Raw genomic sequence first — 22,473 nt, 5'->3', positions numbered from 1 at the left:
AAGAAAGAAGAAGAAGAAGAAGAAGAAGAAGAAGACGACGACGACGACAAAGACGAAGAAAGCATATTGTGTCTCATTTTAAACTGCTAGTAGGGCAGAACTGAGATTTGAATCCAGAGTCTGTAAGAGTCCAAGTCTTGTGCGCTTAGTTCCTATGCTACAGTGTGCCCCAGATCTTATCATTTTACAAAGAACCGGTTTTAATTGTTTAAAAAAAACAGAATTGGTCATATGATGAAAATGGAATTTCAAACCACAGGGGCAAGGGTAGATTATTCCATAAATAGCATTTTAGACTACTAACTGGTTGACTGTTTCAAAAAATGAAAATGAGTTACATCTCACAACATACCCTAGAAAAATTAAAATATCTCAACATAATATATGAGATCACTCAAGAATTACAAGAAAAAAAGTAAGAAAATATTGGCATATCTTGGAACAAGAAAAGGTTTTTCTAAATATATAAGTAAAGGTAGAACGCTAATGGGGAAGGATGTATAATTTCTGCTACATAAAAATAAAAACCTTAGGTATGTCAAAATACCATAAACAAAACAGTAAAAGATAAAAAATAAATGGGGGAAAATACTTGCAATATATGACCGAAAAAGGATTACTATTCTTTTCATATAAAGTGTTATTATAAAACTCCAAGAAAAGGATGATCAATCAATAAGAAAAAAATTTTTAAAGGTTACGATGCAAGTAGCAAAATGACAAATGTCCAACAAATTTATTGACCCTAACAAATACTAAATAAGAAAACTGGGCTGAGATCGTTTTTCTCCAATCAACTTGGCAAATGTTAAATCTAACTTACAGTGTTATGGAAGAGTAAAGAAAGTGAGAGAAAAGGCCAATTTCTAGAAATTTATTCTAATATTAAAAGATGTGCCAAACATTTCTGTACAAGAATGTCTGTTGTATTACTTATACTCTTTGACTTTAGGCACTATAGATTTAATATATGCTTCTTATAAAAAATTAACCAATTCAGAGCAAGACACTGTACTATACATATAGTACTGGAACCTGCCCTTTTAAATTTAGTGTATTGTGAAAACGTTTCATTAATTTTATTTTTAATGTCAGCTTTTATTTTTAGATTCAGGGGCATATGTGCAGGTTTGTTACATGGGTATATTGTGTAATTCTGTGATATGGGGTACAATTCATTGTTACCCAGATAGTAAGCATGGTGCCCAATAGATAGTTTTTCAAAACTTACTCCCTCTCTGCACCCCAATGAAAACCTTTTTTTTTTTTTTTTTTTTTTTTTTGAGACAGGGCCAGGCTGGAGTGCAGTGGCTTAATCATGACTCACGGCAACCTCGACCTCTGAGGCTCCAGTGATCCACCAGCCTCAGCCTCCCGAATAGCTGGGACTACAGGCATGCACTACGACACCCCACTAATTTTTCTTTTTTCTTTTTTTTTTTGCAGAGATTGGGGGGAGTCTCTCGCTGGGAGCTGCAGACAAAGCTGTTCCTATTTGGCCATCTTTGATCCAGCCACGGCGGGAGTCTCACTATGTTGCCCAGGCTGGTCTTGAACTCCTGGGCTCAAGTGATCTGCCTGCTCAACCTCCCAAAGGACTGGGATTACAGGTGTGAGCCACCTTGCTTGGCCAGAAAACCTTTTAATAGCTAAATCTTTTAAATAGCTACACAGTAAATCATTGCACTGACATAGAAAAATAAAGGATTTAAGAAATCTTAAATAATTATAGCAGTGTGGTACTAGCAATTTGTTCTTACAAACAATTCAACAGTCACCATCTTCTACATTTTTGTTCGCACATTTCAACATGTATTTATGTAGGATATATCAAAAAGTGAAATTGATGACTCAGAAGTTATGCCCACTTAAAATTTGTAGCTATTGCCATGCTGACTTTAAAAAAAAAAATGTTGTATCAGTTAATATTCCCACAACAATGTGTGGATTATTCATAAAAATGACAAATAGGAAAAATCTATATGGTCAAAGTGCTTCAAAAGTCGTTATAATATATATATAGTCAAGGGAGTATTTCCCAGCCACTAGAAATGCTATAGATGAATGTTTAATGACTCAAAAAATGTTTGTTGGCTGGGCATGGTGGCTCACGCCTGTAATCCAGCACTTTGGGAGGCCTAGGCGGGCAGATTGCCTGAGGTCAGGAGTTCAAGACCAGCCTGGCCAACATGGAGAAACCCTGTCTCTACTAAAAACACAAAAATTAGCTGGAAATCACTTAAACCTGGGAAGCAGAGGTTGCAGTGAGCCTAGATCATGGCACTGCACTCCAGCCCGGGCAACAGAGCGAGGCTCCATCTCAAGAAAAAAAAAACAAAACACAAAAAACAAAAAAAACTATTATGAAAGATTAAGTTACAAAAGCAAGTATATTAAACAGTGTGAACCCACTGGAATTCATATATGCTTTTAAAGAATAGATACTTACACTATCTATATAATAGTATAAGAATAGAATAAGCATAGATAGTATATTATCTATACTTTTACTACTATATTATATATATAGATAGTATACTATATTATATATGTATATAGTATACTATCTATACAATATATACTATCTATATATATATAATAGATAGTATACTATAGATAGTATACTATAAAGAATAGATCCATCAGGTTCTAAAACAAAATGTTAATCAGTTATCTTTCAGTGGTGGAATTATAGGTCATTAAAACACTCTCTTACACTTGTCTTAATTTTCCAAGTGTTCCAGAGAAAAAATATGATTTGCAATTGTGAAGATATTAAATTATAATCTAGTTTTTTAAAACAATAAAACACTATCCTGAAGACTACCAGCATTAGTGACGCAAGACTTTATATGCAACCACCCTTGATTGTCATAATAAAGAATTTTTCAGGATTAACATGAACACCACCAAGAGTTTGCCAACTGAGTACCTCAGAGTATCCTGCACTGAGTCCCCAAGAGGTCATCAAATACTTATTGGTCCCTGCTGAGGCTCGGCCTGTGCTCAGAGGTGCCAAACACAGAGGTGAGGAGGAAGAAGCCCTCAAACTGATAGAGGAGAGAGGTTAAGCACCAATCAACATCAATCCAAACCAGAACACAGTGGGGCCAGGGCTCCGCTACCGGGGTTCCCAGCTGGAAACGTTAACACATTCCAAGATGAAAACAGGTGAAGCAATGCCAGCCTGGTTGTTACATAAAGGGGTTCCACCTTGAGGACACCCTAAGCAGCAGCAAATACTTCAAGGGTACACAAGCGAAGGTGAAGAAAACAGAAAGCCTTTCACAGTAAGGGAACAACAACAACAACAAAAATTAAAGCCAAAAGTGCTAGGCATAGAACTCACTTGACTAGGGAAGCAGCTCCATGTGAAACCAATTTGTTTCCTCTGACTTAGAGCACTAGCAAAATACATTAAATTCCATCTCAATAAACGTCCAACTTTTTCTAAGCCCAGGTGGCAACTATTTATTTCTTAAGTCATACTCAGTACAATAAATGTGTAATCTTTAACAGAATTTACCATTTTACCCAGTTTTTACCTAGATTTTTAGTGTTATTCTAAAGGGAATGTGCCTTGAACTTGAAGAGCTCCTAAGAGATGGTTTTGGTCGTCTAGATTTCTGGCTTTCTTGAGTCTATGAAAGATTTTTATACTTGACATTTCCTAGGGGGAAGAAAAGGCTAAACAAAACCAAAAGCCACCATAAAAGTCTCCCAATCTTCCTCTATCTAGGTGCAATCTTAAACATATTAGCCCTTTAGCAGAGAGCTATGTTCATATTTTTTAATTAGGTGATTAAAAATATTTAAAACGGCAGCAAAACAATGGTCAGCTTTTGGCAATCCAAAGGAAAAGGTGACATGATTAGCACTGGTAAGCTTAAGTTTAATAACATGGGATCGTTACATTTTCCATGGATAAAGAACAAGAACACTTAACATGAAGAGATCTCAGCAAGAGGGCTAACTCTGTCCTGGTCAGCACGACAGGCCTTAAAGTGCCTTTAATAATAGCTTGTAAATTCACGGTGGCATTTACAAATGTCTGAATGTACTTTAGGTAACATGCGATTGGTTAAGTCAAAAGTTTCCCTAACAGCAACTGACTGAAAAGCAGTGGTTCTCCAAAGGTCCCTTCTGCCCTTTCCCCATCAGCAACATAAGCCACACCTGGGAACTTGTTAGCCAGGCAAACCTCCCACCCACAGAATCACAACTGCAGTGGAGGGGGTCTGGCAATCCATTTTAACCAGCCCTCCTGATCATTCCAATGTAAGGCCTGCTGTAGAAGATAACTACAGAGGTTTTGAGTGTGACACCAAGCACAAGATGCCTAATTCAGTGTGTACAAGCCATTTTCATTTCCATTAACCAAACCTCCTCTTCCCGTTGCCCATCCCTTTTAGAGGGCAGTGCAAAGAGTAGGACCTTGTTCAAGACACACTTTGAAAAGGTCCTTAGATAGGCCTAATGGAAAAGTCATCTATTTTTCATATGTTGCCACAGTAACAGTAACAAGAAGCATCACTTATTCCTATAAGAAAAGTCCCCTTTGCAGGGGACATTGAGTATTTACAGAAAGATCACTTTATCCTGAGGAATCCAAAATCTGGAAAAGCAAATATGGAAAACTCAGCCTCTAAGGCTTCCATATACACCTTTACAGCCCATGTTCTAAGTGAACACTCTCTAATTACGGCTGCCCAATACAGAAAACATGTGTCCTAGGAAAACCTCCACTGTCTACTCTGAAAGACATCACGTACAGGCAATAGAGAAAAGAAACGTCTTCTTTCAGTTCCCGTACTGGTCCCTCAGTCCTGACTTAAACAGGGAAGGTGATCTATTTCGCCTCTGCCCATCCTTAATGCTACTTCGTTTCCTATGACATCATTCTTTAGGTCCACATTCGGTCCTTACTTATGGGAGTTGCCATAAAAATAATAAAGCTTATCTCTGGATTATAAAATCCATTTTTGTATCATAAGATCAGTTGCATTTTGTGTGCAGTCCTTATTTTTTTTTTATAAATAGCTTCTATATTTACCATCTCATTTGAGTCTTACAACAGCCTGTGAGGTGGGCACAGTTTTATTATTCCCACTTTACAGATGGGAAAACTGGAACTTAGTGTTAACTTCCATAAACAACTGATCATTGAATACTAAAGGAGATACAAAAAATTTGCATAAAAAATTAAAGAATTAAAATAATTAAAATTAAAAAGAATTAAAAATTAAAAAGAATTAAAGAATTCATGATGTCTAAAAGAACCTCCAGGGCTGGGCACGGTGGCTCACGCCTGTAATCCCAGCACTTTGGGAGGCCGAGGTGGGCGGATCACGAAGTCAGGAGATGGAGACCATCCTGGCTAACACGGTGAAACCCTGTCTCTACAAAAATGTAAAAAAAAAATTAGCCGGGTGTGGTGGCGGGCGCCTGTAGTCCCAGCTACTCAGGAGGCTGAGGCAGGAGAATGGCGTGAACCCGGGAGGCGGAGCTTGCAGTGAGCTGAGATCGCGCCACTGCACTCCAGCCTGGGAGACACAGCGAGACTCCGTCTCAAAAACAAAACAAAACAAAACAAAACAAAACAAAACAAAACAAAACACCTCCAGATTTGCTTGAATTTTGTCATCGGCCAAATCATATTCACCAGAAATTACCTAGGTAGGTTTTTAGGTTGGGTGATATTTTTCTAAGGAATGGTAAAGAGCATGGAGATGAGATAAATGAAAACCTACAAACTCTCCCAGTTATACAACTCACATAACCTGCAATGATGTCTGGAATTCTATGGGGCTCAAAGTAACAACGATGATGATGATGATAAGATTAAGCTCTTACTACATACCAGGCACCCTTCTGCATACATTAAACATATTCAGCAACCCCATTAATATCCCCATTTTGCAGGTGAGAAAAACAAGGCATAGAAAAGCTAAGTAACTTGCCCAAGATTACACATCTTGCTCCGTGAACACAGAGGAGGAAATGTAACTGGAAATGCCAAGCCCCTGTGCGGTCTGCCTGCCAGTGATGGAAACCTGACATGGGAGGGCAGCCACCACAGGAACCTGGGTTATGTTTCCAGTGTTGCCATTTGGGCAACAGTGTTCACATTCTCTTACTGAAAACATTAATCAATGCTCAGGTTCCAAGTAATCAAACATTAACCGAGACTCCTAACAGCCAGTTCCTTCTCAGACTAGCCCCACGAAGGTTTCCTAGATCTTGGGTAGTGATGGAACACTGGTTGATTCTCCTGGAACTGCCTTCAACTATTTAAGAAAAATCAGAGGGGAAAGCAGCTTTGAAGGAAACGTGCAAAGTAAAGCTATATGTGGGAGGCAGCAGTTCTAGTAAATGCACAGAACTCACGGCTCTGATTTTTCTTTTAAAGACATATAAATAAAAAGGAGTCCTCACTGGTGTAAATTACTCCTGCCTTTTTTTTTTCTCCACTTTTTTCAACTGCTCACATTCTGGAACTGTGTGAGCCAGCTTTTACATATTGATCAATCTTTTAAAGTTTATACATCATTTTCTTAAGGAAGGAAACAAAGATCAAGCTGAAAAGAACATTCAGGCAAAAGAGAAAAATTACATGATGAATGAATGCAGTCTTCGCGGGGGAGTATTCTGGGATGGGAGTGTGGGGTGTAGGGACAACTTTCAAACACTTACTCAAATGTGCTTATCTTCATCATTTCCTGCCTCTAATTTTTACAGAATAACCACCTTGAGATCCCAGGAATTCAATAGGAAAGTCAATTTAACAGCAAGTTCCAGGGTATTCCACATAATCTCTCTTTAAGGCAAAGTCCCAAAAGAGAGATGGGACTATAATGACTACAAGTTAGGTGACTTTTCATACTCACGTTCCTTCCACGTTCTTCGACAATCCTGGGCCAGCTACTTACTAACTGTGGACCCTGTGTGCTTTACTTTCCTCTGCTATATAATGCGAATAATATTAATATCTTCTTTATCAGGTTGGTGTGAAAACTATGAATAAATGTAAAGCACTTGAACTGTGTCTGACACAGAGTAAAATGCTCGAATAGCATCAGCTGTTATTATTACTACTACTTACTATTATTTGCAAAAACATTACAGGGGATAATTATATCCAGGAAGCTTCCCTTGAATTGGTTATGTTTTATTGCTTTTTCTAAAATTTAAATCAGAGCAACAGTCAATACATGCACACAAAAAAAGTAATTCTTCAAAAATGTGGGGGAAAAGCCTCCCATACCCATGTCACCTGCTGGTGAGTTTCAGGTAAGGGTGTAGCTGGGAGCATCTGGTTCCAAGACTGCCTTGTATTTCTCTTAGAGGATGCCTCCCCTTCTGCTGGAGTTTTTAAATCAGCGTTTCTAGGGCAGGCTTGCAGGCGGGGCCGCGAACCCCCTGGAGTTGTACACGGAGCTGGGTGAGGCTGCGGCTCTGGGCATTTCTGGGCAGGAGTTCCATGGCTTTCCACAGACTCTAGCCACCCTGTAGCGAGCCGCATGCTATACAGGGTTAAACTCGGGGCATATCGAACGAACAATTCACTTCACGGAAGACTAGCAATAACCAGGACACCTGCGCTGTTGATCAGCTATCTCAACACCAGAGAGACCCACCAGCACAAGGGGCAAGAGCTGGCCAGGCGGCGCGCGGCGCTGCGCCCTCACCGCGTCCAGACAGACCCTTGAACTTCACCGCCAAAAAACTCACCGCTCCCCAGACCCGACCTGGGAGAGGGGTTTAACTTCCCCTCACCTTTCCCATCCCTCCTTCATTTCCAAGGACATACTCAAAGGAAACTGGCAACACGCGGTCTAGGGTTTCGCTCCTGCCCTCAGCTGACACCGAAACCACTTCTCCCAGGGAAGTTAATTAAAGGAACCATTAATCCGCACAAAAATCCAAAACCTACCCCCAAAGCTCAAGAGCTCAGAAAGGCGATTGAAGGCGCCTTTGCCGATCCTGAACATCTCTGCTCGTCGCTGGGGCTTAGGGGTGGGCAGGGGGTGCCAAAGGGGCGCAGGCAAGACCCGGCCAGAGGGTCAGACGCCGGCCCCCGTTCCGAGGCGGCCCAGTCTACACGCCACCGACGCCGGCTGAGCCGGGCTTGGAGGCGGCCAGGTAAGCAGGTAGGTGTAGGCATGTGTCTGAGCAGACACACAGCCGCGGAGGATTAAAGTTCAAGCCCGTTCACACTCCGCTTCCCCTTCCCAGGCGTTCTCGCGCACGGCCCAGGCAGCCACTTTCCCGGGGAAGCCTCGGCGCTAGACCGGACAGTCCCCTCTTTGTCATTCTTAATGACTCCCTTTGCCTCCCAGGCGCCAACCCATTGAGACTATTCGCTTCTCTCCACTCTCCCAGGCGGGCGCAGAAACCCCTGGAAAGGGGAACTCGGCGGGGACCGGGGGAAGCAGGGTGTCGCGGGGCGCAGGGGGCGCCGCAGGCAGCGTACGTACCCAGCGCGAACAGGGCGAGCTGTCCAGCCGAGGGGACCATTTTACGGGCGGGCGGGCAGCAGGCGCTCCAGCCTCCTGCCCTACCTGCGGTGCCCGAGTGGCGGAGCGGCGCCGCGGTGCGGGGGAAAAAGGCGACGAGGCAGGGCCTGCCCCCGGCGCGGGCGGGCGGAGGGAGGACCGAGCGCCTCTCTGCTGGCACTCGCCCCGCAGCGCTGCCCGCCGGGCGGAAATAGGAAGGCGTCTACCGTCACCTCCTCGCCACTCGGCGACCGGGACACGGCTGACCCCCCCTCCCGCCCCGATGGGGGTGCCCCCCTGAGGGCACAGAGGGTGGGGGTTTGGGGTAAGGGGCGGGGACGCTGAGCGCACCGAGCAGGGCGCGGGCTGCTGGGCGGGGCGACCTGGGATCCCAGAGCCTGGCGGCGCGAGTCGGGCACCCCGGCCGAGGAAAAGGCAGGAAGCGCCTGACTTCAGACACCACCCCCGACTGCCAGCGCCGTGCGGCGGCGGACTCCAGCTTGCGGGGTCGGCGCCCGCCGCGCAGCCGGATTGTCCCGGGCCGCAGTGGCGGCTTCCAGGCTCTAGGCGGCGGAGCGGAGCCGCCCGGGCGCCCGTTACCTACACCGAGGGGCCGCTTCTGGGGCATCTCTGGGGCGGGGAAGGCTGGAGGCTGGGGACGCAGCCAGGAAAGGGACCTGCGAGTTTCGCCGGCCGCTTGCCAAGACTTGGCTCAAGGAAAGTGGTCCCCTGAATCAATGAAGAATTTGTTAAACCAGGTTTCCCACCTGTGCCCCAGTTCCCATCAATTCTGGCAACGCCTGCCGCCTTACCCCCCAGGCAGGCCACATCGTTAAGATCAGTCTTCGTACTTCTGGCCTGGGACTGATAAAAGATGGGTCTCTATGACGAATCTGGTTATATAGCACCACCAGCTGAGGCCAAAAGCCTGCTAGTCTGCCACCAAGTGTACCCCGAAAGAGGGGTGTGTGGGCCCGAGTCACCTGGGTGGTCCTTTCAGGATTTGTGACTCTGGGGTGGCCCCTGGTGCTGGAATTTGGGGAGGTGGAGGGGATAGAGGGAAGACATTCTGGGCGAAGAGTGGAAGGTCCATAGGTTCCTCGGTGACCCTCATGGGGACAGTACACCCGGGAGATTCATGTTCTCCAGGTACCCGGAGCTCACAGACTGACCCTCTTCTCCTGCCTCCTCTGGCCTACGTGCTCCAGGTAGATCCGCTTTCCTTGGAGGTGGGGATGGGGGCTGTTGGGCCTGGGGAATCTTTTGCTGTTTACTTGGAGAGGCTCAGGCTCTCACGGTTGACTTCTGCCCAGTTTGTTTCATGTAAGCAGAGCAACCTAGTTTCAAGAAGGAAGCACCAGGCCATTGGTCTCAACATTTGGGCAGGAAGCACCAGTGTAAATCATTCCTTTCAATAGATTTGTCGGAGCATACTTTATTCTTTTAGGGTAAATCTTTTCCTTGGTCCACCCCATGCGTGTACAAGGCACACATGCACTTCCTTTAGTAGGTTGTCCCTGACTCCCACTTCCTTCAGGTTGATCTTGACCTGCTCTGGTGGTTTCCCTGTCTCCTCCCTAAACTAGTCTGCTTTGGCTACAGAAGGGGAGGAATCAGGGGTTCCCTCACCCTTCTCCTGTTCCCCAGGAGTGGAGAAGGACCTGACTCCTTGCTTCCTCCTGGAACATGCAAATCAAGCTCACTGTGGCTGAGGGATGGCTGCCCAGCCGGCTGAGAGTCATGTTCAGCAGTTTCTGCTTATCTGTCCCCTACCCCAAAGTCAAAGGTGGAGGGAAGTAGCAGAATCAAGCCAATTTCCTTCATGATTGGAAAATATTTTAAATCAAGAGGTAACTTGCAGGCCAGGCACGGTGGCTCACACCTGTAATACCATCACTTTGGGAGGCTGAGGTGGGCGGATTGCTTGAGCTCAGGAGTTCCAGACCAGGCTGGGCAACATGGTAAAACCCCCATTTCTACTAAAAATACAAAAAATTAGCCAGACATGGTGGCATGCGTCTGTAGTCCCAGCTACTTGGGAGGCTGAAGCACAAGAATCACTTGAACCTCGGAGGCAGAGGTTGCAGTGAGCCGAGATTGTGCCACTGCACTCCAGCCTGGATGACAGAACAAGACTCTGTATCAAAAAAAAAAAAAAAAAGAGATAATTTGCCATCTTACAAACTAAAGAGTATCCAAATCAAAGTACATTCTAATGCTTGAAAATCATTAATTCTCCCTCCAAGATTTTCAACAGCTGGTCCATATCTGCGGTTTTATAACCCTCCAATTCATTCATGTCAAACAGGTCATCAGGGGCTGGGTGTTTTTTTTTTTTTTTTTTTTAACTTAAAGATCTTTTTTTGGTAAACTGAATTGAAATGATTTTTAAACATTTAGTCATAGAGGAAACCTAATATCCTAAATTGTTGATGCTGTATCTTTTGCATTTTATATATCTCATTTAATCCTCACAATAATCTTATGAGATAGACCCCATCCCCTTTTGTAAGAGAACAATCAAGGCTGAGTGAATTTAGTAACTTACCCAGAATTACACAGCCAATAAGGGGCAGAGCTTGATTTTGAAAGCAGAACAAGCTGGTTCCAAGGCTCATGTGCTGGCTTCTATGCTATACTGCCTCAGTTTCCACATTTTAAATAAGGATAATGCTTAACTCATTGGGTTGATGTGAGTACTAAATGCAAGAATTTATTTGCATACTTAGCATAATATTTGACATCAACAAAGCTACCTGTTATTTAAAAGAAAACTCCCTCAGTGGACACACCTTTCCCTTCTCTTAGTTCCTTACCACTATCTTTATGTTATCATTTTCATATCAGCTCCTTTGCTTGAGCATATGCATGTACATGGCACGTGCACACCTCTTCCTATGGGAAATATTTTCATAGGTGAATCGGGAGGTATGGAGTTGTTTCTCAGCTGTGGTGTGAAAGAAATTAGAAAAAAATTGACAGAATGCAATTTAGAGCAAAGCAATCATTTTTCCTAAAGGGTGGTGTGACATTTTGTATTGGAACACCTCACTCTCTGAGCTGAGTGAAATTCCAGCTGTAGCCCCTTGAAGCTGTGCGGAGACTCAGGTATGCACCTTCACCTACAGACACTGCCTCTGTCTCACGTGGCCACTGCAGCTCCTGTTTCTCTGCATGTGGAGCCTGATGATTATGTGGCCTTCCCACTAAGAATCTGCCTGGACTGCCTTTGCACACACTTGCTGCAGCTGGCCTTGAGCTCAGTATAATCTCCTCTGTGAGAAGCCAATCACAGCCTCTCCTCCCTGTGCAAACAAGAGAACTATGTTATGCTCTACTGAGAGCCAGTAAAACCCCCTGTCAGTTTTCCCTTTCCTTTCTCCTACATGCTTATTATAGAGGGTGTGTTTAAAGAGCCCTCTTCTTCACTGTGATCAGCCTCGCCTTCCTTCCTGATTCATTTGTGGAAGTGATTGTGGAGCTACGAGCACCAGAGCCTTCCCTGAATAATTCAGGCCAGCTGAGCTTGCTGTTTTAGATCAGCAGTTACCCAAGATACTGGGGAGTGAATAGCCCAGACATTCTTTGGGAGGAAGCACAGCCATGGGCCCAGCATTGAAGGAATTACAATTCCCACAGTCGAGCCCCAGGGAGCAGCGACTGGGCTGGCTTCAGGTGGCTGCAGGACCTTCCTGGGTGACAGCAGCAGACAGCCAGGCTCAGAGGGAAAACAGGATGGGGCACCTTGTGCAGTGGGAGGGCAAAGGAGAGATGTCATCTGTGTGTGAGAAAGAGGGAAGTTTTATTAAGGACTCTGGAGAACTGTGTTTAGGGAGACTGAGGAGATTTTAATGTGTTAAGGGATTTAGAAAAAGAAATCTATTGTCTAAATATCAGCTCCCTCTGGGGCCTTAGCTATTAGTGTGTTCCTTATCTCTTGCCAAAGTAAAAAGTAGGAAACCTTATGCTGGGCTCATTTTTACAGTTTTCATCACCAGCATAATGGGCGAGGTAAGAAGAGATAAGAGGCATTTGCTTTGTTCTCAGCTACCTGCGTGATTTTCATTGCCAGTGTTGTCCGAAGACTGGTATGACCTTCTCCTTAACATCTTCCAACCCCCAGCTCTCAGGCCTACCTTTGGAATGCACATTGAAGTTGAAATTGAAGCTCAAATCTTTTCTTTCCAGAGGGGATTTCACAGAATGGCTCTACAGCCCAGTATTGAAGTGTGGAGGTTGGTGTTCCACTGGTGGTCCAAGAAGCTCCCTGTCCTAGTCAAGGTGCTAGGTCAGAGTCTCTGGGACTCAGGGCCACCAGGTGGCTACCACGTGAAAGACATTATATAGTTTGTGAACTTCCTAGATGACAGGATGCAGTAGCGGTACCCACAGGATTGAGCACAGCCGCCGTGAAGCCGTTCCATTAAGCATGCTTGGAGGCAGGATAACTCTGCATTCAGTTCTGTCCTCCTATCTTTGCTACTGTCCTCAGCAGTCTCAACCACACAGCCATACCCTTCCGGAGACTGGAAAGATTGCCCCAGCAGGAGTGCCCCTCGGAAGGTCCTAAATCAAGCACCCGGAAATCCTCAGGCAAGTACACTTAATGATGTTGATGGAAATAGGGTAGTGATGATTAATAGAAGCAAAAGAGAGAGAGGAGAAAGAAAATACGAAGAATCAAGGAAGGAGAAATCAAAGAACTATAGAGAGCTGAAAAGGTGGCTTGATAATTTATTTTTCAGTGATGGGTCAGTGTGCCTGATAAACTCAAGAGATTCTCCCCAAGCTCAGAGGAAAAGGGAAAATAAATTGAGAGAGCTAAGGTATGAGACAAAGCCAAAGCCAGAATACCCAAAATACTAATGGAGCGCTCAGAAAGAAAGCAGAGAGCTGATGGAGGAGAAACTTCTTATATCCCCCAACAGGAGGGACTGGTGATGGGAAGAGGGTGTTATGCATCCCATAGGTCTATAATGTGGAGAGGGTCTTGTCTAAAGAGACTATGAAAGGTGCAAGGATAAACTTACATTCTGTGACAGACATCCAAACCCTCACCTTGAACTTCTCATCCCACCCCCACCCCCTGCTTCCAAACTCCCATTGAAGAACCAAATGAAAATAATGTTAGGGGAAAATCTATGTCATTGTTCAAAACTGAAAGAAGGATTCCACCCACATGCCAGACGTTTTAAGGAATTTCTGTAAGACTTAATGCAGATGAGACCAGTTTGACAGAAGGATTTGACAACCTTCAATTCACCTCTGAGAAAAGCCTCTCCAGGGAAGGACCCCCGCCCCCGACCCCAGACTCAGTAATGCTCCCAAATTGGTCATGACAAGAGCTGCAGGCAAAAATAAACCACAGAGGCTGGGCATGGTGACTCACGCCTGTAATCCCAGCACTTTGGGAGGCCGAGGTGCGTGGATCACCTGAGGTCAGAGTTCGAGACCAGCCTGGTCAACATAGCGAAACCCTGTCTCTGCTAAAAATACAAAAAAATCAGCTGGGTGCGGTGATGGGCACCTGTAATCCCAGTTACTCCGGAGGCTGAGGCAGGAGAATCTCTTGAACCCGAGAGGCAGAAGTTGTAGTAGGCCGAGCTTGCGCCATTGCACTCCAGCCTGGGCGGCAGAGCATGACTCTGTCTCAAATAAATAAAAGAATAAACCACAGAAAACTCATGTGGAGCAAGTCTCCATCCTCTTGAAACATTTAGGAAGTGCCCAGGTAGGAGGGGATCCTAATGTGGTGTCTGGTACAGAGAAAACATTGCTGGGGGGCAGTGGCGAAGGCAGCCACACAAGCTCCTTGCTGGCTTTATGTGTTTACAACATGCAGGGAAAAGAAACTCTTCAATATGAAGGTGAAACTCTGCTCTCTTGGGGGCCCCCACAGAGCACCACTGGCTCTTGATAGTTTTCTTTCATCTCTTTATTCCACATGTGTCCATTGCAAGCCTGTTGTGTTCCAGGCACTGGGTTAGGCACTAGGTATTCAACAATGGACAAGTGAAGTGTTTTCTGCTTTGTGGAGCTACTCAGGCAAAAGAATGAGGTTACCTCCAAAGTTAAAAAAAATCATAATTGACATTGACACTTGACATAATTGCCAAAGTAAACAAAGTAATACCCACGGAATTTTGAAGGGAAATGATTGTGACAAAAAATTCTGTTTCTTACCAACATATTTTCAGATAATCTATTTAAAAGTAAACCATTTATGTACCACTCCAAATGAAAACAAAAGAATCCACAGAAAATATTCCAGCCAAGCAAATAAGCTCAATAAAGTAAAAGAAATGTCAGTGAATGACAGCAATAAAATTTAATGTTGAACCTAACTCCTGATTTTTAATACGTTGTACTGCTTACTGTTGGTTGTCAATAGGATGGAGATTTTACTTTCCTTCCTGCTAACAGAATCCCAGTTTTGTTTGGTCGACAGTCTGCCTCCGCCCACAGGAGGAGACAAGACAATCCCTTGGCCTTTGCTAATGATTGGCCTGGGGGCAGGCACATGACTAAATCTGGCCAATGAAATGTCAGGGAGAGTCTCCTGTTAGGCTTTCTGGGAAGGAATTTGCTTCTTGATAAAGTCAGGCAGCAAGGTAGCTTGACTTTCTGCCTCAAAGTTGGTTGTCAAAAGATGAAATATCTGGAGTTGTGGCATCCATCTTGTGACTCTGAGGAGGAGGCCAACAGAATCTGAGACATGCCCACCTTGACATTGAAGAGCTAGCTGCTGAGCCAGCCCTGGACCTGTTTCTTTCACCCATGTTTCTATGTGGGATAATTACATCTTCATAATGTCTGAGATATGGAAGAGAGTTCTAAAACAATATACATGGATTAGGAGTTGGGACTAAATAATAATAAAGTAAATCTAAAGGCCCATATTATTGTCTTAGAAACTGGGAGGATGGGGTGGCATAGGAGAAGGGAAAGTAAAAATGTGCCCGCCCGCCCTCCCTCCTTTCCTTCCTTCCTTCCTTCCTTCCTTCCTTCCTTCCTTCCTTCCTTCCTTCCTTCTTTCCTTCCTTCCAAGTCTCGCCCTCTCACCCAGGCTGGAGTGCAACGGTGTGATCTCGGTTCACCTCCACCTCCTGGATTCAAGCGATTCTCCCACCTCAGCCTCCCAAGTAGCTGGGATTACAGGCATGTGCCACCACACCTGGCTAATTTTTGTATTTTTAGTAGAGATGGGGTTTCACTATGTTGGCCAGGGTGGTCTCAAACTCCTGACCACAGGTGATCTGCCTGCCTCGGTCTCCCAAAGTGCTGGGATTACAGGTGTGAGCCACCGTACCAGGCTCATCTTTTGTTGAGAGAATTAATAGCTACAGTGAAATCTTTGATAGAGAAATTTAAAATTAATTTAAAAAGTTAAAGGTAACTAGTAATAGAATAAAAATAGAATTTATCCAAATTCCTAAAAGAACAAAGCGAGTGAGCAAGAGATGTTGTGTGTAACATTAATGTAGCAAGAAGAAAGAACAAGGAAAATCCCAAGAGAGGAAAACCAGGAAGCATATATAATATGATCAGATGGTAGAAGTAAGCACAAATATATCAGTTGTTCTCGTAAATCATGAATAGGTTTAACTGCTCCTTTAAAATACAAAATCTGACTAGAGGCTTATAAGAAACACACCCAATAGTGATTTATATCACTATTAAGCAAAAACCATTGCTCAGTAAATGCAAACCAAACAAAACCTGGGGAGGTGATACAATGAGGAGAAAACTAAAATTCACAACAAAAAAGAAATTAATATATACACAGGATCATTTTAGTCAAAACTGTTAGAAATATAAGAAAAACTACAAGGACAAATTTATAATTCCTTTGTGTTGGTAGATTGTAACCTTAATGGCCCCCAATGAAGCAAACTTCCCATTACCCTGTCCTCGTGTAGTCCCCTCCCACATGGACTGTGGGTTTGGCCATGAGACTTACTTTGGTTGATGGGATGTGAGTAAAGAGAATGATGCAGAGACTTCATAAACTCCTGTGCATTAGGGCTTGTGCTCTTGGAATTTTTCTGCGTCATGAACAGCTGCCAATCTAGGCTACTAGAGGCTAATGAGGGGCCGCATGGAGCACAGCCCCCATTACTGAATCCAGCCCCCCACCCCACCTACCAGTTGAATTTGGCTGTAAGAGTGAACCCAGTCAGCCCATAGAATTGTGATAAATAATAAAATGCCATTGTTTTAAGTCACTAAATTTTAGTGGGGCTTGTTATGCAGCAGTAAGTGATGACCACACTTTGTCAAACCCGAGCATCTCTTTCTGTCTGTGGCTCCTCAAAAGGAAAGAAATTAAGTACAGTTATGATTAATTTGAATAATTTGTCTGATATAATTAATACATACAAATCAAAATTTTCTACTCTGTAAATATGCATTCCTTTCAAGTATCTGTAGAAGATTTTAAAGAAATGATCATATGCCAACCCTCAGAATCTTAAGTAATTCTAAGAAAACACTTTTGCCGGGCGCGGTGGCTCACCTCTGTAATCCCAGCATTTTGGGAGGCCGAGGCAGGCAGATCACTTGAGGTCAGGAGTTTGAGACCAGCCTGGCTAACATAGTGAAACCCCGTCTCTACTAAAAATACAAAAATTAGCCAGATGTGGGTGGCACACGCCTGTAATCTCACCCACTCGGGAGTCTGAGGCAGGAGAATCACCTGAACCCAGGAGGCAGAGGTTGCAGCAAACCGGGATTGCGCCACTGCACTCCACCCTCCATCTCAAAAAAAACTAAAAAAAAACACTTTTTAGGTTATAGCCATTGACTATAATACAATTAAACTAGAACTTAATGACCAAAGGACAACTTAAACATCTAATCACTTGGAAATAAAATTTTTTAATCCATATTACTCTTGGATCAAAAAGAAAATGTATGCTACAAAATGGTTATGAGAGCAAAATCAAAACATTTGCGATTCAGCTAAAGTTATATGTAAAGAAAAATTTGTAGACACAAATTTTCTTTTATTATCAAGAAACAAAACTCACTAAAGTAACAATTTAACTAAAATGAGAAGGAAAAAGCAATAAGGTAAAACTAAAGAAGGCAAAAATATGGGTTTACAATTAAAGCATACCTTAATGAATTTAAATATTGGAAAGAAATGCAAGAGCATTTTGAAAATAATGAACAAGACTAATCATGAACAGTAGTGAGAAAATTGAAAATGCACAATGTTGGGAATGAGAAGTGGCATAGAAAAGGTATTTTAATTGTAAGAAAATGTGTAATTGTTAATGAATTTTAAAATTTTATTAAAATTAATAAATTTTCCAGGAAAATATAATTGCTAAATTGACTCAAGAACTAGAAAACTTGAAAAGACTAATAAAGAAGAAAGGGATATGTTGTTAAATAATTACTCTATAAAAAAGGCCTGTTCCATAGAGTTATACCGTGGATTTCTTTTCATTCCAGAAATTTAATGTTCTTGCTGTTTAAAATATTCCAGAACATTAAAAAAGAATGAAACAGGTCCTAATTCAGCTTTTGAAACTAAAGAAATCCTGATACCCCAAACTAACTCAATTAGCAAAAACAAAAAGCAAAAAAGAAAACAAAAGACCGATCTGACCTAAGAGTATAGATGAAAAAAGGTAAATAAAATGCTAGCAAATCAAAACTAAAATGTTATTAAAAATAATACACTGTGACCAAGTAGAGTTTGTTCTAGTAATTCAGGCAATGTTTCATCAATATAAATAATTACATCTTAAAATCAAAGATAAAACATAATTATCTACAGTGGCTGGAAAATTTCTTTGTTAACTAGAAATAGGGTATTTCATTTATGTAAAGAATACCTCTGTCAAATCAGCATTGATAAAATCCTTCGTATTAAGACATTTGAAGTATTCTTATTAACGGGACCAAACAAGGATGCCAATTTAACCACAATTATATAACATTTTCCATACAGTTTGATTTGTGGTGAAGAATATTAAGGTTTTTTGATACTGAGTACATTTATCCATTCTTTCCCCACTTCAAACAAGGTATTGTTTGAAATAATACTTTTATCATATGGCAAATTCTTTAATATTCTTGGTTCCATGCCCCCCCCTCAGGATTTATATTCTGTATTAATTATTTCTATATCTCTGTCCCCTCCCACAACTTCACACTGTTTTGCATTAATTTAACTTCATAATGTGTTCTTATGACTATTTTAAATCACACATACACACATACACACACACACACCCCCCCCCCGAAACTTCCCTACAGAAAAGTTTTACCAATTAACATTCCTACCAGCTGTGTGGTAGGCTGTTTCCAACATTGGGCCTTTTTCCCCAAGCCGAGTTAATATAAATTATTGATTTTTTGGGTCACCTACAGCTTGGAGAATCTGGTGAAAACTATGAACTGTTTTGCCTACTACTCCCATATATATTTATATTTATATCCATGTCTCTATATACCAAATTGCACATATTATTATAGGTGTTTATAGACTCTCTGGAGTTTATGATGGATCCCAGGTTAACAACATCTGCAGTAAATATTCATCTATACTTATTCTTGCACATTTACATTTTACATTTTTAGCTCTTTAATTCAATGGAAATGTATTTTGATGACTATTTACAATATATTCCTAAAAATGTACAGTATGATCCAATTTTTGTCCCTCCCCATAAATATGTTATATACATGCATACAGAAACAGAAAGCTGCAGATATAGCAAAATGTTTCAATACTATGGGTGGTAACATTGAGTGATTCTTTGTCTATTCTCTGTTTCTTTATTTAAATTTTCCACAATGAATATATTTCGCTTTTGTAATAAGAAACAGATTAATTTCTTTCAGAAGGAAAGCAGTGAGAATGGTTTGGTTGGTTACAGAGCTACAGGGAATGAGAGGTGGGAGAGTTTCTCTTCCTTTGTGGGTAGAGATGATTAGGGGGTCGTGGAGAGTGAAGTTTGAACATCAACTGTTTGCACTGGTGCACCAGGGCAGGCAGGAATCAGAGGCTGTCTGGGCCAATCTCACTGCCTGGACACAGGCACCTCAGTGTGAACCGGGGCCTGTGATGGGCCGATATTGCTCATTCCTGGAACAAGGGCCCTGTGTCTTCCACTGTCCAACACAAAGGACAGAGGTCCCCTGTTTACTTTGGATTAGAAATGTTCAAATGAAGGACAGCAACAACATTTGAGTTTTTCCTCTTTTCAGTTTCTTACAAAAAAACAAATTGTAGTAAGTCAGAGATTTTTTTGGCATCTTCCGTGAATAAAATCAATCAGACTAGATTGCTGAAGGAGTCTTAAAGAGCTTCCCTTGTTTACTATGTTTTTTAGATTTATGACTTAAAGCTTAAGAAGTAGCAGTGACTGACTAGGCCTCTGAATTGCCCATTCATTTCCCAAGAAATGAGGCATTCCCAATTCCTTGGTCAGTTGGGCCAAGTGACCTTTGACCTTTGGCAATAAGCTCATTCTAGGCTGGAAGTACTCACATAATTATGGAAACACTCCTTCCTTTTGTCCAACCTCCCACACACTTCGAAATACTCCCTTCCTTTCAGATGCTCATTCAAAACCCCCCTCAATTAGACCTGCTAAGACATAGAGTTTGTATCAGACATAGAAGTCTTTAAATCATCAAAGTCTAAGTGATCCCACATTGAAAGACTGTGCCTAGCACTATAGGGAATAAGACCTTGAACACCATGGTGGTAAGGTGGAAACTGTGTGGCCTTTTGTGATGTCTGGGTTCAAATCTTAGCTCCAGCACTAATGGCTAAGGACAACTTTCTGAACGTTTCTGATTGTCAATTTCCTTACCTGTAAAATGGGGGATACGGTAGTACCCAGCATATAAAGTCATTATGAAGATCAAATGAGACGATGTGTATGAAAGGGTGTAAGTCAGAGCCTGGCACATGCAAATCATTCAATGCACAGTGGCTGCCATCACTGCTGTGACTTGCAACTGTTGTCACCTCACGTGGAATAGGTGGTTACAGCATTCGCCCAGTCCAGGAAGATGGGGATAAAGTGGCATGTGTATAGGACTAGAAAAGTAGTTTGCCAGGACAGTGATTTTCTGTCTGATACTGGCTTGTTGTTGGGTAACTACCATAATATCAGTAATTACCAAAGGAAGTGGATATAGAAATCTTGGGAAGGGCTTTTGTACTCCATATCTGCCCTGCTCTTCCAGTACTGTGAGAGTGAGAGTGCCCACCTGTGAAGAGAGATGCCCCGACAGGGATGTGATGGGCACATGAATGATACAGAAAGGGGAAAGGGAGCCTGCTAATTTTGATCCATTTTATCATCTTCTGCCCTGTCAACTCTAACCATTACTAACATCATCAGGAGCAAGTATCTGAAGTGACATTTGCTTGTTGTATCCCAGGTCATAAGGGTTCCTCAGTGTGACAGTTAATCTTATATGTCAACTTGACAGGGCTAAGGGATGCCCAAATAGCTGTGTGCGTCTGTGAGGTTGTTTCCGGAAGAGATTAGCCTTTGAATTGGTAAACAGAGTAAAAATCTGCCCTCATCATTAACAGTGGGTATCACCCTACCCAACCAGGGCCTGAATAGAATTAAAAGGTGGAGGAAGGGCAAATTTCTTCTGATTGAGCTGAGACATCCATCTTCTCCTGGTCTTGGACATTAGCATTCCTGGTTCCTGGGTCCTCAGACATGAACTGGGCCTTACACCATTGGCCCTCACTTCTTGAATCTTTGAACTGAGACTGGGACTTACAATCTTGGCTCCCCTCGTTCTCGGCCCTTAAGGCTTGGACTGGAACTACATCACTGGCTTAGCTGGGATGGCAGATTTGGGACTTCTTAGCTTCAGTAATGGTGTGAGCCAAGCCCTCCTAATAAATCTCTTTCTCTGTATCTCCATAGCCCCTATTGTTCTTGTTTCTCTGGAGCACTTTGAGTCATATACTCAGTCAGCCCTTTTGGGGGTGCTATGCAGAGTTGAATCTCCAAAGGTCTGACACAAGGAGTGGAATCACAAGCACCATGGCAGGGCCTTCCCACTTCTTTTTATCTCGAGTTTCTACTGGCCACCAGCAGGAATGCAGAAAGACAAAGTGTAGTAAACCCTCATTTAACATCATTGATGGGTTCTTGAAAACTGCAATGTATAACGAAACCAGTTTTACCATAGGCTAATTGACATAAACAAGAGTTAAGTTCTTACGGCATATTTCTGGTTACAAAAAAAATCACCAAACTTCTGCATAAAGACTAAAACACTTCTAGTATTAAACATCAAAATAAATGTGAGCTATACTTACATTTAAGAAAGATGAATAAAAACAAGTAAGATTATTATTTACCCACTTATTCCATTTCAGGGGAAGGGGTGGCTGGAACCTACCCTGGCAGCTCAGAGCACCAGGTGGGAAACAGCCCTGGACAGGGCACCGGCCCACCGTAGGGCGCTCACACACACACCCGCACTCACTCACTGGGTCCCTGTAGACACAACAAAGAACCTGACATGCACATCTCTGGGATGTGGGAAGGAACTGGAGAGCCTGGAGAAAGCCCACACGGACACAGGGAGAATATGCAGACTCCACTCAGACAGTGGCTCCAGCCAGAAATTGATTTTTTTTTTCTCATCAACATTATAACAAAACGACAGTGAACAAAACATTATTTGAGGACCCACTGTGAGCCAGCAGATTTTAAGATATAGCCAAGATCACACAAAGAAAATCCCCTAAACATACATCATTTCTTTACACATCATGTTTTCCGAATTCCGATGAGAACAAGCATTTATTCCCCCACAGGTAGATGAGTGATGTTGAGAGCAGAAGTGATTGCTCTGAGAAACTGTTGGAAAACCAAGAGTCAGTAAAGTCAGTAATTTATTTGGAGATTGATGCTTCAGGGGACAGGAGCCATTTGTTGGGCTCCACGCTCACTTTAGAACCTTTTGTTGGCCAGGC

The 22,473-nt window shown here is 42.8% G+C and overlaps 1 protein-coding gene across 1 annotated transcript in view; it reads right to left on the bottom strand.

The window, feature by feature from the left end:
• TGFA (transforming growth factor alpha) overlaps positions 1–8,576 on the bottom strand; it is a 103,578-nt gene extending 95,002 nt beyond the window's left edge. The window contains exon 1 of the mRNA XM_058428588.1: positions 8,478–8,576. Within this exon, the coding sequence (XP_058284571.1) occupies positions 8,478–8,517 (40 nt within the window). The 5' untranslated portion in view covers positions 8,518–8,576. The remainder of the gene's footprint in view (positions 1–8,477) is intronic.
• Positions 8,577–22,473: the final 13,897 nt, after the last annotated feature.

This window comes from Hylobates moloch, unplaced genomic scaffold (genome assembly GCF_009828535.3).
Source record: "Hylobates moloch isolate HMO894 unplaced genomic scaffold, HMol_V3 SCAFFOLD_15, whole genome shotgun sequence".
Classification (NCBI taxonomy): Eukaryota; Metazoa; Chordata; class Mammalia; order Primates; family Hylobatidae; genus Hylobates; species Hylobates moloch.
The sequence above is the reverse complement of the archived record's forward strand: the minus strand, read 5'-3'. Positions and strand labels throughout refer to the sequence as shown.